Raw genomic sequence first — 17651 nt, 5'->3', positions numbered from 1 at the left:
GTTTTTTAAGCAATTCGGAGCTTTATAATTTTTGTTAAAAATAACAGTTGCAAGTCATAACAATTTCTTTACAAAAACGTTTGGTTATTTTACCTCGTACAAACACTCGACGTGGTAGCAGTTTTCGCAAACCTTATTCTTGCAAATGACCTCCGGCAGCTTATCGTTAAGTCTAGACGAGAAGCATATGCTGCAATCGCCGCTGTTCACTAACAAGTCGGGGACGCGTTCTTCCACCGCTGGCTTCTGCGGGAAACTCTCCAAACCTACGAAAAAAATAAATGTGTTTATGTCACAATATAGGTATGTAGATCAGCAGGGACAGTTGTATTTACGTTCCAAGCCAATTTAATGCGTTTACGTTTACTATCCGTAGCATTAGCTCTGTTGTATGGTTTTGTGGGTACTTGTCCGTTGTTTTGTGGCATTTTCCTAACCTCATAATATTACTAACTATTGCAAATCATGTCCAATGTAGTGAAAATTCTAAATCGTAAGTGAATTGCGGTGTAATTTAAAAAAATGTTGAATTAATTTTTTGCGTAAAATTTATCAACAAAACAAAATTGCTTTTTTTACAACAAAATGTGATTTTTTAAGCTTCAATTTGTATGTATGGCACCAAATACAATCAAAAAGTTATGTTTTATTTAGAAAATTTTCGTTTGATACTATATGTTTTTTTGAGCCACCCTGTATACTTGAAGTTTAATTAAAAAATCCCCAACTGAAGCCAAAAATCGCCGGATTTTAGCAATTTTTGGAGGAAAAAAAAAAATGCTTGCATTTTACGAGTAAACGAATTTATTGTAACATGCTTGTAATATTTGATTGAACTGTGAGATTTCAATGAAATTTTTTTTAAGAACCCGTTTGGGTCTACCTAGGAAACTAAATGGACGATTTCAGCATGATTGCGATTGATTTCTAGCAGAAATAATTGCAGAGAGTATTAAACTCTGTTGAAAAAAACTTATTTTTCGAAATACTACGTCGAAAAATCAATAATTTCAATTTATCATCGCATTTTACAGAGATGTAACGACTACTTAGACAATATAGGCAGATCGATAGAGGCAACGGGTTAATTATTTATGAATGAAACCCACCAGCCAAACTATTTAACTTTGCTGTTTTCACATTATTGTTTCAGCTGGTATTTCCGTGAGAAACCAGTGTTCATCAAAATGTTGTAATGGTACTCAAAATATTAATTCAATTTGGGTAATTTGATTTTACAACCAAAAAAATAAGTTTAGTAAGACTAGTAGTCCACAGTACAAGCCCCCCCCTGGAAAGTTGATTACCACATACTTTGTAACTCGTGAGGAGCTTCGTTTTGACGAGTCTACCACACTTTTCCTCTGCGACTTTTCTCGATTCCTCCGCTTTTCCACTCGGAAAAGTTAAAAAATATGGCTATTTCCCGGGGTCTTGAAAAGTCAAGACCACATCTTTTATTTTTAGCTTAAGTAACTGGAAATTTTGTTGCAAATGCCGATTTAAATTTGTCCGACAGAAATTCTTCCGACATTGACGTGTCTACCGGTCGAAATATGCCAAAATTACAGGGTATTGAAAATCAATTACCACATAGGTAACTTTTAGTAAAATCAATTGTAAATAATTAATTCAGTCAAAAAGTATTGTTGTCCGACAAATTTCAAGCCGTGGTTTTTCAGTCCGAGAGCTGAAAATCGGGATTTTCACGCGGTATGATAAATCGATTACCACATATCCAATTTTAATTTTTTCCACTTTTAAATTCACTGTACAAAATAGTGATATAAGTGTCCGACGATTTAATGTCCGCAAATTATTAAAAAATCAATAAATCAATAATCGTGATGAAATTTAATTTTTTCACTTCAAAATTTTCATATTTATAAATGGTTATTAATTATTATTATGTAGATTATTATTTGTTTCAAATAAATAATTATAATATTGCTTATTTTATGCTTAAAAATTTTAGTTATAAACAAATGAAGGTATTTCTGAGACGATTAATAAATGCAAAATTCAATATATTCAAACTATTTTCTTCTACAATACTTTAAAAGTTTCCGCCTCATGTTACTTTCATGGGTAGTACCAACTGTAACAGGTTTAGTAATAAACCAGTATAGTAAATTCATGGGCAACTTAAAGTCACCACCATCCGAGCGATTCTCTTTCTATCGCGCCCCACTTCAAAGTCTTGGTGCGTATTGACATTACAAAGTGTATTTTTATATATTTTTTTGTAATAAAATCATCACATCAACATATGCATTTGAGGATCCATAGGAAAAAAAAAGGATTAGTTTATAGAGTTATAAACTGTTTCAGGCAGTTTAAAGTAATTAACTTACATACTATCTTAGTGCACTATTTCTAAATAAATTAATATTATACTTGATATAAAAATCCTCTTTTCTCTTTCAAGTCTTCATTCGCGTTTGTTATTTTTCTTTACGAAAATTTTCCTATTTTTCTAAAAGAAAATTCCAAAACTTTAGTGCATAATTTTTTTACACCATACATACTTTTTTGAAATCGTTTAATCCTATTCTCGATATTTATTTGGCTAAATTGAGCATAAGAGATTTACAATTACAAGAATAAAACGGACTGACGATTTGCGGATATATTTTTGTCGGACATTATAATTTTTAATTATAAAAAACACTTTTCTATCGTGTTATTTTTTCCGACATGTGGTAATAGATTTATCATACCCCGTGAAAATTCCGATTTCCAACTGTCGCACAGTGGGAAATATTGGAAAAAATTCTCGCCACTCGCCAATTTTCATCGTCTCGTCGTGATTTTTTTTTTAATAATCTCGTAATCTGAATTTTCATATTCCGGTGAGGTTTTTTCGAAAAACCCTTTTTTTTAATGCTTCGGGAGCGCCCCTTATGACTCTCGATGATATATCTGATGTTTTTTCTTCAAAAACCTAACTCCAAATATATCATCAAGGGTCATAATAATCAATTTTTATTAATAGCAGATACTTTTTATACATTTTTTTCGACAACTGAACATCGAGTATTTAAAAGTTTTTTCTTCGACATTGAGGTTGGGGCGGTCCCTAAGCATTAAAAAATTAAAAAAAAGGATTTTTCGAAAAAACCTCACCGGAATATGAAAATTCAGATTACGAGATTATTAAAAAAAAATCAAGGTGAGACGATGAAAATTGGCAAGTGGCGAGAATTTTTTCTAATATTTCCCACTGTGTGTCGGACTGAAAAAACGCGGCTTAAAATTTGTCGGACAGCAATACTTATTGACTCAATTAATTATTTACAATTAATTTTACTAAAAATTACCTATGTGATAATTGATTTTCAATACCCTGTTATTTTGGCATGTTTCGACCGGTAGACACGTCAATGTCGGAAGAATTTCTATCGGACAAATTTAAATCGGCATTTGCAACAAAATTTCCAGTAACTTAAGCTAAAAAAAAAGATGTGGTCTTGACTTTTCAAGACCCCGGGAAATTGCCATGTTTTTGGACTTTTCCGAGTGGAAAAGCGGAGGAATCGAGGAAAGTCGCAGAGAAAGTGTGGTAGACTCGTCAAAACGAAGCTCCTCACGAATTACAAAGTATGTGGTAATCAACTTTCCAGGGGGGGGGCTTGTACTGTGGATTACTAGTCTTACTAAACTTATTTTTTTGGTTGTAAAATCAAATTACCCAAATTGAATTAATATTTTGAGTACCATTACAACATTTTGATGAACACTGGTTTCTCACGAATATACCAGCTGAAACAATAATGTGAAAACAGCAAAGTTAAATAGTTTGGCTGGTGGGTTTCATTCATAAATAATTAACCCGTTGCCTCTACCGATCTGCCTATATTGTCTAAGTAGTCTTTACACCTCTGTAAAATGCCATGATGAATTGAAATTATTGATTTTTCAATGTAGTATTTTGAAAAATAAGTTCTTTTTCAACAGAATTAATACACTCTGCGCAATTGTTTCTGCTGGAAATCATTTGCAATCGTGCTGAAATCGTCCATTCAGTTCTCTATGTAGACCCAGAGGTCCTTAAATTACAAGCGTGTTACAATAAATTCATTTACACGTAAAATGCAAACAAGTGTTTTTCTCTCCAAAAATTGCTGATATCCGTTGATTTTTGGCTTTAGTTGGGGATTTTTTAATTAAACTTCCAGTGTACAGGGTGGCTCAAAAAACAGTGTCAAAGAAAATTTTCTAAATAAAACATAACTTTTTGATTGTATTTGGTGCCATACATACAAATTGAAGCTTAAAAAATCACATTTTGTTGTAAAAATAAACATTTTTGTTTTGATGATAAATTTTACACAAAAAATTTATTCAACATTTTTTGAAATTGTACCCGAATTCTCGTAGAAATTTAACCATATACAAAATTGAACAATTTTCTTGAAAATGTACATTATGACCAATTTATGTTGATTTCAAAAATTAAACAAAAAAATTTAGATTTTGTTTAAAAAAAATGATTCGCAATCATTTTAAAACTTTCCTTACCTAGTAGTTTCAACGTCTCCGAGAAAACGCCATTTTTCGGTTCCCATTCGCTTATATTCGAGTTCAAATTGCTGCGGTACTCCTCCACCAGCCTCTCTGGTCCCAGAAGTTTAATTTCGGGCAACCTAGATACGTCCACCGGGTTTAAAGTTATTATAACGGAAAAGTTTTCCCCTGCAAACCTAACCTCAAAATACGTAAATTATATTAATCACAAAAACTTACGTATCCAAATTCTGCGGTAACCGCAGCTCCGTTTCGGTTCCTCGGGGTCCAGAACCCAACAATTCCTGTCGAACTCATCCATCACCTCAAAAAAAGGTTGGAACGTGTCTATCGTCCCCAACAATTCATCGTAGATGTCTTTCAAACTGGCCGACTTCCTAAATTCTTCTTTATCCAGTGGTAAATCGTAAGACGTTACGCTGAATACGTTTTTGTCATCGAAGTTCGCCGATATCTCGAAAGAGTGCTCCCTCCGTCCTTGGTCCAGTGTGGAGATTCTTACTTTAGACAAGTCGTGGGCTAGGAAGCAGGATTTTATGTTCAAATAAAACCTCGTGAAGTCAGAGTATTCGTGGAGGATATGTCGGTAGACTTCGCAACGATCTATCGGTTCCGTGAACGGAATCTTAGTACTTATAAAGGTACAAATGATGTCTAAGACTGTAATAATGTTCTTAGGCTGTTCCTTTGTTATAACTGCATCGACTTCTGCTTCAAAAGATGTTAGTCGTTCAGGTAAAGTCAGTTTGAAGTTGGTATCGTTTGAATTTGTAACGCATATTTCGTAATCTTCCTCCTAGAGATGGTTTCATTAAAAAAATATGTTCAAAGTCTTAAGATTTAACTTACATTCACATGAACTGTTCCTTTGTACGTCACCGCATTCTCCGCTAAAGCTTTGGATATCAGTGGGTACTTCAGCAGCAGGGCCAAATCGGCGTCATCCATTTAAAAACTGAACAGGCATCGAAAATCCTGGAAACAACGAAATCTTTCAAAAAACTAACCTTGAACAAATGTGTAGGTTAAGTGCAGTTTGACAAACCTGACAACCAGAGCTACCAACCGCGATCGTGAAGTGCCGCCACCTTCAACTGCAAAAAAGAACTATGCGCAACGGAACAATGACAATGAAGAAGAGTTGTTTAACCGCCAATACCCGAGTCGCAAACTTGTGAGAGTACAAGTGACGTCACAAGTTAGGGTCTCAGGGACGTGGCGATTTAACCCCAAGTTTTTTATTTATTGCAAGACAAATACAGGATTAACAGAACGGATGTACACACACTTAAAATAAGCGTAGGGTATGGGACAGTTACATACATAGTCCAATAGTTGATATTTGTCGGTTGAAAATTGAATTAGAACAATTTCAAACAAGCAAGGTATGTATAGTCCGTTCACATGACACTGTCACACATAAATATTTATAATTATTACACGACACAAATGGATGAATATACACTGTATATTATTATCTATAATTCACTAAGTTATAAGTACCTACCACAAAATATATTCTGTATTTATCTGATATAAATAGTTAAGTGTTTGGAGATTGAATTGAACCGTTTTAATAATTAAATGATAAAGTTGGTCTTCATTAATAATAAATTTTGACGAGATCACAATGTTGTACTAACAATTTCATGCGTCCTGCTTAAGTTTAACGTTCTCTAAACTAATTTGTTTTATATAAGACAAAGAAAAGGTACAGGTTGAGGTTTTTTAACTACAATTTCACATCTAACTTGATTTCCTACAACTTTATAATTACAACAAATACATTTACACGAGAATCGGCATCGTGAAATTTATTAAAACAAAAAAAAAAAGGATGTTCCAGTAACTTTTCATCCATGTAAATGTATCTAGTTGACCTACAATCTAAAAATAACAAACACCAAACGGGTATACTTTCGCATAAAGAAAACGGTACAATTCCGACGACAGCGACGAATTGGACTGAGATCAGGAAAGTTAGCAGGCTGTACAGTACTCCATAACGGTGTAATACTTACTATACAACCTACTACCTCACATGAAACCCAACCATTTGCGGTGAGACGCTCCCTTTCCTCTCCGGACTTCCTCTGCTGGGGACCTCGCTCCTGATTGGATGCTTCCACCAGAAGGTACCTGTAAAAACGAACTCGTGATGGCAGATTTAAACACAAGTTCGGATCTACGGGTTCGTTCAAGTGAAAAAGGGGCCCGACTGAAACTGAAAAACCTGAAAACTGCTCATGGCGGTCATGGGTTTCGAACTAAACTAATTCAGTTTTATTGAATTTTGTTGTACCCTTTAGGAATCGAAAATACACTTCAAATAGTATAAAAAGAAATGTAAATTTGTATTTGGTTTGCGTTTACTATTCGATCCGTTATCGCGAACACGCCTTTTCAAATAGCATCGCGAATGGACAGTAGTTGGAACAACAGCGAGGCGCTGTCGAGTTCTGTTTCCATGGTAACCAGAGCAACTAACAACCGCATCCTTATTTCGAATAGTTGAAACTCTCAACGACTTTCTAACATACGCTGTTGCAACGGTTGTGACATTAATTCTACATTCTCGGTTTAGTTTGACGTTTATGACATTTTTATTCGAGTCTGGAGGGCTTCTTTCCGTCTAGCTTTTTGACGGGTCTTTCTTCTTGAATTGTCAATGTAAAATAGGGAAGTGCACACGTCATACTTAATTTTAAGGATTTTCTGCGTCTGTAAACTTTGAATTCTCGAACACGTCGCGTAAAGTATTTTTTATGTGACACATTATTACCTCAGACATCTTTCTGTTGGCGTTTGATTTGTACTGGGAGAGGGAGGGGGGACGCGAGAGGTCGACCTTTATAGGCACAATAAAATTCGCAAAAATGTGAAACGGAATTTATCATTTGGGCTATTTTTAGAGGTAGGTTATTACGGCGTAACAGTAGCTGTCGAGATCGGTCGTTTCCTCAAGATTGGACCGCGAATTTATCAATTGCCGGAGTTCTAGATATATGAGCACAGCCTCAAGCGTTTTTATGTACAGGGCGTTCGGAAGATAGTACAATTTTGATACGTTCGTGAATTTAAAAACAAAACTCAAAAATGTGGCATCCAATTTCTACAGTATGTATTTTTGGAAATCTTATCTGCGAATAGAATTTTAACGTCCCTATACGAAAAAAAGTAAGAAAGGCCACATGTTCACAGAATACCGTAAGTAAGTGGCAAATGTACGTGTTTTTTCACTTTTTTTTACTGCCCACGAAAATCTAAGCAATTAAATTACCTACAATTTAAGGTATCTAAAGTCATATTTCATCAATTTGTTGACTGTAAAGTAAGGGTTGAACGCAAAAAATCAGTTTTCAAAAATTGCGCATTATTATTGCAAAAAGCGATGGATGTTGATGAAATTTATGGAAAAGACAGTTAATCCAAAGACCAACATGTGTTCCAAAGGTCCATTCGATTGACCTTGAAATTCTTGCTCCAGGTATTTGTTAATTAATTTCGTTCGTTTTTCTTGCAACTAATTGTTTAATTACTAAACGTTAATTTTAGAAGTTACTATCCTAGACATAGGTTCTAATTGATCCAAAAAAACGTATCGAAAAAGAAAAATTTCAAAAAGTTGAAATAAAGTTGCCTTTTATACTAGCAAGGTCCCAGGGTCAGGAAAAAGCCGCTCGGGAATTCGCTCTTTTTGCATTAAATAGAGCTTATTTTTGCAGTAATTAAAATAAAGAGAAATCGCCTACGCATCGTTGTTCCTATAATAGCTTTTTTTTATAATGTTAATTGTTAATTAACTATTGGACGTATCGCACCGGGATTTTAGAGACAATTGAAGAAAAGGTTAACTTTTATTTTCAGGTTCTACATTGACAGTTCATGTAATAAATGAGCTAGCTGCAATAAAAGTTAACGTTAATGAATGGTTTATATAAACAGGTTCGATAATGCTTCGTTGTTAACATACAGGGTGTCGAACTTTTTTATACAAAATCGTTTTTTCATAAAAAACTTAATTTTTTAGCCGATTTTGTCGCAATTTGGCTAATTGAATTCAATATGAAAGGGACTAATTTACCCCCCAACTAGTTTAAAATTATTAAATCCAGTGGCGTCCCGGGGGCACCCTAAGTATTATTTTTGACAAAAAAATGTGCGCCACTGACTTTTTAAAAACTTTTATACTTTTATCGCATTGAGCAAATAAAAATGCAACTTTTTGTCCCTTGAATTTTTTTCGTGTCTTGCTTTCCTTTTGGAGAAAAAAAAATAAAAATCACTTTATTGCATGTCCCTGGGACAACATATTATTTCTAAGACTAGAGTAGAATATTGAAAAAAATAACAGGCAAATTTTTTATTATGTTGTTCCGGGCATATGAAATAAAGTGATTTTTATTTTTTTCCCCAAAAAGGAGACAAGATACGAACCAAACTCAAGAGACAAAAAAGTTGTATTTTTAGTAAAAAATTAGGTATAAAAGTTTTAAAAAGTCGGTGTCGCACATTTTTTTTATATCAAAAATATTGGTCATGTGTCCCCCGGGACGCCACTGGAATTAATAATTTTAATCTAGTTAGGACTAAATTAGCCTCTTTCTGCCATAAATGACACCGCCTTTCAACAAAGTCGGCTGAAGGAATAGGTATTAAGATTTTTACGAAAAAACGATGATTTAAAAAGTTTGTACCTTGAAAACGAAGCATTTACTCGATCGATGTTTATATAAACTTTTCGACTTAGAATCACTGAAAGAATGACCCCTTGGAGTTTGGGCACGTACTTAAATAACAGCATTTATATATGAAAAATTTGAATTATTTTAATAAAATCATCGCACCATTCTAAATATATAAAAATGACTAAGAAAGTGAATGAATAATGTAGTCTGCTCCGAAATCGGAAGTATGGCATTGGCAGCGACGATCTTTCTGTAGATCTGAAATGTATAATTTTGTTATAATATTATTTTCATCATTAAGATTTATTTCGGCAAAATATGTCTGGAAAAATATTTTTGTTTTAGAACAAAACAGCCTTTCATACAGCTGTTATATTCATTTTCAATAATGACCGATTATTTTTGAAAATTTATTTTTATTTCAATTGAGTGGAGACAAGGCAATATCTTTTTATTCCCAATCGAGTCTGATATTACTCTATACGAGTAACCATTTTCGAGATATTCACCTTTAAAGTCTCAAAATGATTGGAAACCACTTCCAATAGTTGTTACAGAAAATGAAACACTTTTTTTTAATAATTGTTGATTTTTTATATGCTGTTATTCGTTTCGTTGTATCTCATTTTTTTTTATTTAAAAAAGTATGTTCCCTTTCTTTCATGTAAGCAGTTGAATTTAATAATTCAAAGAAATATCTAAAAAAAAAATAATTTCATAATACGGTTCACTCTCGATAGTCCTTTTTAGTAATGACGTCACATACGCCAAATAATAGGCAACCCGATAGTGAACATTGTCATAAAGAATTTATTAATATTTTTAGTAGATCGATAAGTGCCAAAAAATAGCTTCTTTGTCATGACCTTTAATATTGCGATATTCTGGCAATATTAGAAATACATATCTAAGAAGTTTCAAACCTCAAGTGACAAACTAAAAGAATTATGGAATTTATATATTTATATTTATTTTATAGAACAATATTGACTTTTATAGTAATTAATAAATTAAAATTATATCAATGTTACTGAGAATGCGCATTAAAGTTGTAANAACACTTTTTTTTAATAATTGTTGATTTTTTATATGCTGTTATTCGTTTCGTTGTATCTCATTTTTTTTATTTAAAAAAGTATGTTCCCTTTCTTTCATGTAAGTAGTTGAATTTAATAATGCAAAGAAAAATCTAAAAAAAAAAATAATTTCATAATACGGTTCACTCTCGATAGTCCTTTTTAGTAATGACGTCACATCGCCAAATAATAGGCAACCCTATAGTGAACATTGCCATAAAGAATTTATTAATATTTTTAGTAGATCGATAAGTGCCAAAAAATAGCTCTTTGTCATGACCTTTAATATTGCGATATTCTATTAGAAATACATATTTAAGAAGTTTCAAACCTCAAGTGACAAACTAAAAGAATTATGGAATTCATATATTTATATTTATTTTATAGAACAATATTGACTTTCATAGTAATTAATAAATTAAAATTATATCAATGTTACTGAGAATGCGCATTAAAGTTAATTTCATGTAAGCCAAGTAGCCTCGCAACGGGATATCATTCAAGAAAAGTTTGGTTATGGTTAAGAGTACGTCTATAATAAACCACTTGCAGAAAAAAACACTCGATAAACACATTGACACAGTACAACACCAAGAAAAACAATAAAAATGCTTAGTAGAACTAGAAAATGCCAAGATTAAACAAAACAAGAGAAAACACGCTAATGATGACAGCGATAACATATCAACAAGATCTCACCTGCGTATGAGGCTATTCTTTCCGAGCATGCGCATTAGGGATAACAGGGCTAATGTTAAATTTTTACTTTATTTAAATTTAGGAATATCTTTATATCGTTTTTTGTGAGTTTTAAGCACATCAATTTTTAATTTACAAAACACGTGTTGTAGTTCAGTTACTGTAGCTGAAAATATAGTAATACCTCCGAATTTTTTATAACTGCATCGATTTTTCTCAAAATTTAGAATTAGGCTCATCTTACCCCCCACTTCAAAACATATATGCGCTATGCTTTTTGTTCTTAAGGGGTGAAAACCACCATTTATTGGAAAAAAATGAAAAATACAAATTTAAGCATTTTATATAATCAAATCTTTTTCATTTGTGCAGTATAAGTAATTTCATGTGCAATCTAACATGAAACTTAATATATCTCAAATTTTCAACCCGGAAAAACATTTAAAAACCACCCCTTTGGATAAAAATAATTTTCAATTTTTTTTTTCAATTTGAAACGTTTTAATCATGCATTTTTATCAAATTAAAATTGATTTCTTGATTAAAAAATCTTTTTTATCGATTGCAACTTTTCAACCCTTGAAAAATACCCCTTCTTTCGAAAATAAAATGAAAAAATATTATTGAAAGAGTAGAAACATTTTAAATGTGCATTCGTATTAAATAAACATTTATTCCCTTATTGTAATATATTCGTTATAATATAGTATAGTACTGGTTTATTCGAATATACCTACACATACTAAATACGTATATATAAAAAAAAGATCTAAATTTAAAATATTCTTGATTGACCTAAATTTTCCTAAAATTATCACCTATACACGTGTTTATTTTTTTGATGAATTTTCTTACTTTTTAAGATTTTTAATCGCACAAAGGCTCATTTTACAGGGAATTGTAAGGGCTACGGGAACTGTTGAGTAGATCTTTTTCAAGCCCTTCATTTTTAAGTTTGAAGGGTTTAAAGAGCTCGAAAAGGGTGGTTCTCTCATTCATATGATAACTTAAAATGGCGATATCTCCATTAATATTAATTTTAGAGGAATAAAAAAACTAAGCAAAATCTTCAGCAAAAATAAAGCTAATTTTTTTACTCTTGTATTTTTTTCGTACACCCTTTAATTTTTAAAGTACAGCGTAAAAATCGATTTTTTTTTTAAATTTGAAATATTAACATTTTCAAAAATTAAGTTTTTTTTCGAAATCATGCTTTGTAAGTGAGCCAAAGACCTAGAACATATTCTTAGAACATAAATGAAGAAATCTGTAAATGGATTGCATTTAATTTCAATTCTGTCGCCAAAGGCACTGATTTGTTTATACTTTTTTCTTAAAAAAAATGACTCCTGTTATTCCGATAATATTTCTGTTAATTTTGATTCTAAAGACTTTTAAAATAGCTCATTTTAAACGTTTTTCAAAGTACTTTAAAAAAGGTTCAAATAGTTTTTTTTCTAATATTTATGGTTTTGGCGTTATTTAACGTTAACTTGTTCCAATTTAGTTTTTAGCTAACATATAATAATGTTTAAAAATCCATAACTCGGTTTATATTGCAATTAGAGAAAAACAAAATTATTCCATTAGATTTGGTTTTTTATTACTTTTCTCATTGTTCATTACAATTTTTTCGTTAAATCCAATGGTTTCAGTTATTTGCAAAAAACTGTCCGAAAACAAGCACTTTTTCAGTAAAAAATCAACATTTTCAATGACGAATTACTCGGAAAGTATTGGATTATCCAAAAAACTTTATATAACATTTGTTACTTAAAATTGACTTCTCTATCGATTTCTGTGGTTATTTTGGGCGTAAAAATTTCCACCCCCAAGAAGGGGTGGGAACCACCCCCAGGGCAAAAGCACACTTCGGCACTATATAAGTTTTGTTCCTTGAGACATTCCCCACATTCAGTCAAAATTTCACGTCAATCGGTTCAGTTCAAGGGTCAGATTTGGTCTGTACAATTTCAACTATGACAATTTGTTGCAGGTTGCCTAAATATGTAACGTCACACTAAAAGAGTCTATTATTCTTTTATCGTTATTAAAATTGATAAATTTTTTTAAAAATCAAATTTCTGACATTGTTGAAATTAACTTAATACGTTTAAAATAGAGTAAAGAATATTTTCATGTGTTTTCATTTCGAGATTCCCAAATTTTCTGTATCAGAAAGTTTATTTTTCATTTTTTCTCGTTTTTTTTTTTCGAATTGTTAAATCTTGTACCTACTACCGGAAAAAGAAACATCGGATCATACAGGGACTGTCAAAAATTGAACCCTACCACTTCCGCGACACTTTCCGGAACTTTTTCGAAACGTTGTCGTACCGAGCCGACATTTTCCGTTCCCGGACCACTTAAGGGGCCGTCCGGACGGTCTCCTCGCGGTCCGCGGGTACCCGCCGGTCGGGACTTTTTCCCGGACGGCAGGTAGGCAGCCGGAGCTCCTATTGCATAACAGTTCGCGGCCGTCAGCGGCGTATTGTGTTGTGCTAGAGCGTGTTGGTGAACTTTGTCTGGTTTCGGTGGCCAGACAGTGCAAAAAACGGCGGTTCGATGACCCCGGCCAGGCCGGCAGCGACGGCGGGCGCGCGTCTATTCCTCCTCGGTCGCGTTCTTGGCGGGATCGGGGGGGGAGGGGGAAGACGGTGTCGACCGTCTCGTAAATCGACAGACCCAGTGCACTCTGACCGGGGGTGGCTTGCCGGCCGGTTTCAAGGAAAACGACGGAGGGCAACGGTTTTTTTCTACGAAAAAATACCGGTTTGAAGAGCGAAATAAGCGGAAAATGGTATTTTTTTTAACATGATTCTGAAATATGTAACCAAATTTATAGTTGAAGATATTTTTTCAAATTTGGTATATGGCCAATGCCAATAAATAGACATGTATTGAAATGCTCCAGTCGAATTAGATCATAAAACCTGAAAACCTGAAAAAATTATTAGTAAACATTTTATTCCATTTTATGATGGAGAAGAGTATGTAGATTGAAAATATCAAAAATGTAACTCGAAAGAAGTAACGCTAAGTTGGCAAATTGCAAATAAGTTGCAAACTTACGTGGTGTCTCTATTCTTTTTTTACTATCCACGAAAATCGAATCGACCTATCGGAAAATTAGTCACTTTATGTTGTAGACAATTAAATTACCTACAATTTAAGATACCTACAGTCATATTCACCAATTGTTAACTGTAAAATAAACGTTGAAAGCGGAAAGATCAATTTTCGAAAATTGCGCATTATTATTGCAAAAAGCGATGGATATTGATAAAATTTATGGAAAAGACGGTCAATCCAAAGGCCAATATGTGTTAATATCGTAGATATAGGTTCTAATTAATCAAAAGAAACGTATCGAAAAAGTCCCAGGGTCAGGAAAAAGCCGCTCGGGAATTCGCTCTTTTTGCATTAAATAGAGCTTATTTTTTCGGTGATTTAAAAAAAGAAATCACCGCATACAAACGTCGACTGCGGGAAAATGGCTCGTTTAAACTCAGACATAATGATGCTTCTTTTAAATAATAATAATAAATGGTCTTTATTCATTGTCAGTAAGTGTAAAATGAAAAGGTGAAGTATCAGCCAAGGCTGCTGTTCAACTTAACCTTAAATTAATTTAAATTTATACAATAATTGTAGCTATAACAAAAATTAAATCAGAAAATACTAATTATACCTTAATAATACATAAATAATAATAACAAAATGCTAACAATAAATAAATAAATTCTCCAGGGAAATCTTAGTCTTCACAAGAAAAATTTCTGAAGTGTCAGCCTTGGATTATTGTGATATTACTTTGAATTTTGTAGGAACCAGAAACGAAATAGACGCTACTACAAACGGTCTTACATGCATATTAGGGTGGCCTAAAAAAAACTATTATTTTTTTTTCGTGTCTTGTGAAAATATGTGAGTTTATCATGTTTTAAGAGCTCCCTCAAAAAATCAGTTAAAAAAATTTTTTATTAGAGGTCGCTCAAAATTTTTTAAAATTTCCAAAATCGTCAAATATTGAATTTAAAATTTTTTTTCTCGTTATTTTATCATTTTCTAGGTTGCAAAAATCTCGATTCTGAAAATTTCAAATCGATATTTTAATTTTTAAAGGTCACTCATAATTATTTTAACTTTCAATGTAGTGTACCTAAAATGTTTTCGAAGGTACCTAAAAATATCAACGAACTAATATTTTTTTTATTGAATTTGATGAACAAAAGAATAGAAATAAAACGCGAGACACAAATTTAACACTAGGTAACTGAAATCGTTTGTAGTTGCGTTTATTCCATTTGTAGTTCCTGAAAATTTAGCGTAAAATCACAATAATCCGTTATGCATTAGGGTGGCCCAAAAAAAAAATATTTTTTTTTCGTGTCTCTTGTGAAAATGTGTTTAGTTTATCATGCTTTAAGAGCCCCCTCAAAAAATCAGTTAAAAAAAAATTCATTTAGAGGTCGCTCAAGATTTTTAAATTTTAAAAAATATTTGATAGTGCGGTAGTAAATTTTGCCTCGAGAAAATTTAAGTGTCTCGTGATTTATTTATATTCTTTTGTTCAGCAAATTTAATAAAAAAAAAATTATTAGTTCGTTGATATTTATTTTTAGAGGTCGCTCGAAAACATAGGTACAATACGTACTTTGAAAGTTAAAATAATTATGAGTGACCTTTAGAAATTAAAATATCGATTTGAAATTTTCAGAATCGAGATATTTTTCAACCTAGAAAATGATAAAATAACGAGAAAAAAATTAAAAAGAAAAAATTCAATTATTGACGATTTTGGAAATTTTTAAAAATCTTGAGCGACCTCTAAAAGAATTTTTTTTGAACTGATTTTTTTGAGGGGCTCATGATAAACTAACACATTTTCACAAGAGACACGAAAACAAAAATAATCTTTTATATCCATAGTTTGACGTATACTGAGTTTTCACAAATTTTCGAGAAACAACAAACGAAAAAATACGCTACTACAAGTAATTTTACAGCTAGAGCTTTGAGTATTAAAGTTATTTTATAAATCTTAACACAAGACAAATTGCAAATTTACAAAATCACTTTTGAATGCCCTTAAATTCCGTGAATAAATTTTTGAAAGATCCTATAACTTTTTCGCGGCTAATACAAATAAAAAAATGTTACTACGAAGAACTATGTATCACAATCTATAACACATAAAAAATGGATTTTCAAAAGTGGCTTTGCATCACTTCATATTCTCTTTAAATTTTAATTTAAATATGATCGTATTACTAAGCTGCCGCTGTGGTATCTACACAGATCTGTTTTGACACAATATTTTAGGTCTCGATTAAAGGAATTTCATTTGGCTTTCGAATCGAGCCGACCCTGTCCAAACGTTTCTTTCCGAACACCGTGATTTTCTAGATGTCCAGATAATATTCGAGGCAATTTGGTCGTGCAAAAAAGGTTTGACGATGCGTCTCTACCTTTTGGGGTTCGTTCAAGCAAAGCGCGTTACGACTCCCCTCCCCCCCTCTCTCCGCCCCTGCGTCGAATCTATAACGCGGCGAAGACCATTACTCCAAATATCTGAAATAATCTGCGGTAGAGAACAGCTGACTCTTTCAGTCCAATTTCGTACATATGGATTGGAACAGTCAGGCACTTGAGCGATGTTTATTTATGCGCAGAGACACAGACGACGTACATGAAACAGGTTACAACGCCATAAACGCCATTTTTTTTTAGATAACATCGGACGGATGTTTGGCATTTTTCCTCGATTTATTAACTTCGGCTTTATTAAATTTTGCAGCGGGATTCCAATTACAAGCGAACTTATGTTGAGAAATCCACCACACCGATTTCTCGTTACACATATTGATTCGCAAAAAAAATAAACTAAAATACCGTACTCGACTAAAGTATGGAATAAATTCAGTAAAAACGAAACAAATTTTTCTTGGGAAAAATCCTCGAACAGGTCGATTTTTAATTTAAAAAACACATATTTTAACATAAGAGGCGATTTTCAACCGTCATTTGTTTTTGAGTAATGACGTCATCGACATTTTTTTTAAATAGCAATCCCCTATTTTTTTTCTTGATTCTGAAAGATCGTTTCATTGTCGATCCGACAGGTATTAAAATGTTGCCATCTTACATAGGAAAGTTTTCAAGTAAATGACTATTGAATGTTAGGAAACCCAAATCAATTAAAGCAAAAATGTTGTCAAATTTAGTTTTTCGAAATGCCTGAAGTTTTTTATGGATCACGTAGGTGTAATTCTTTACACTGTCACTGTCAAACCTACTTTCTAAGTATTGTAAGCGATATAAAGATTATTGTTGAATTTAAAATATTATGGCACAGTTAACTGTCACACAAAGAATTAACATTTTAATTCTTATCGGATGCGGGAATAAGACTAGAACGCAGCAGGAAGTTTGCGATTTATTTAATGAAAAACATCCAGATCGCCGTGTCGGCCAATCAACAGTCAGTAAGATAGAATCTAAATTTAGAGAAACTGCGTTAGTGAAGATCACAAACAGAACATTTTGATAAGTATGGTAGATAATCCTCATAATATTTCACGATTGGTTGCATTAAACAATGAAATTAGTCAGACCACAGTGCTACGTATCCTGAGGCAGGAAAAATATCATCCCTACA

The 17651-nt window shown here is 32.6% G+C and overlaps 1 protein-coding gene across 5 annotated transcripts in view; it reads right to left on the bottom strand.

Moving 5' to 3' along the window:
• The window catches only part of LOC108904602 (E3 ubiquitin-protein ligase FANCL), a 146924-nt gene that overhangs the window by 165 nt on the left and 129108 nt on the right, over positions 1-17651 (bottom strand). For 3 of the 5 annotated variants that reach the window (XM_018707223.2, XM_018707222.2, XM_018707224.2), the window contains exons 3-6: positions 5377-5502; positions 4747-5323; positions 4522-4695; positions 94-266 (exon numbers count right to left, since the gene is read on the bottom strand). In XM_018707223.2, the coding sequence (XP_018562739.1) occupies positions 94-266; positions 4522-4695; positions 4747-5323; positions 5377-5475 (1023 nt within the window). In that variant the 5' untranslated portion in view covers positions 5476-5502. Of the gene's footprint in view, positions 1-93; positions 267-4521; positions 4696-4746; positions 5324-5376; positions 5503-5572; positions 5591-6034; positions 6051-17651 lie in introns of those variants that run through there. The other 2 variants (XM_018707226.1, XM_018707225.1) reach the window with 2 other exon arrangements.

Source organism: Anoplophora glabripennis, unplaced genomic scaffold, assembly GCF_000390285.2.
Source record: "Anoplophora glabripennis isolate ALB-LARVAE unplaced genomic scaffold, Agla_2.0 scaffold294, whole genome shotgun sequence".
NCBI classification, from domain to species: domain Eukaryota; kingdom Metazoa; phylum Arthropoda; class Insecta; order Coleoptera; family Cerambycidae; genus Anoplophora; species Anoplophora glabripennis.
Note: the sequence above shows the minus strand (reverse complement) of the source record. Positions and strands in the feature narration are given on the sequence as shown.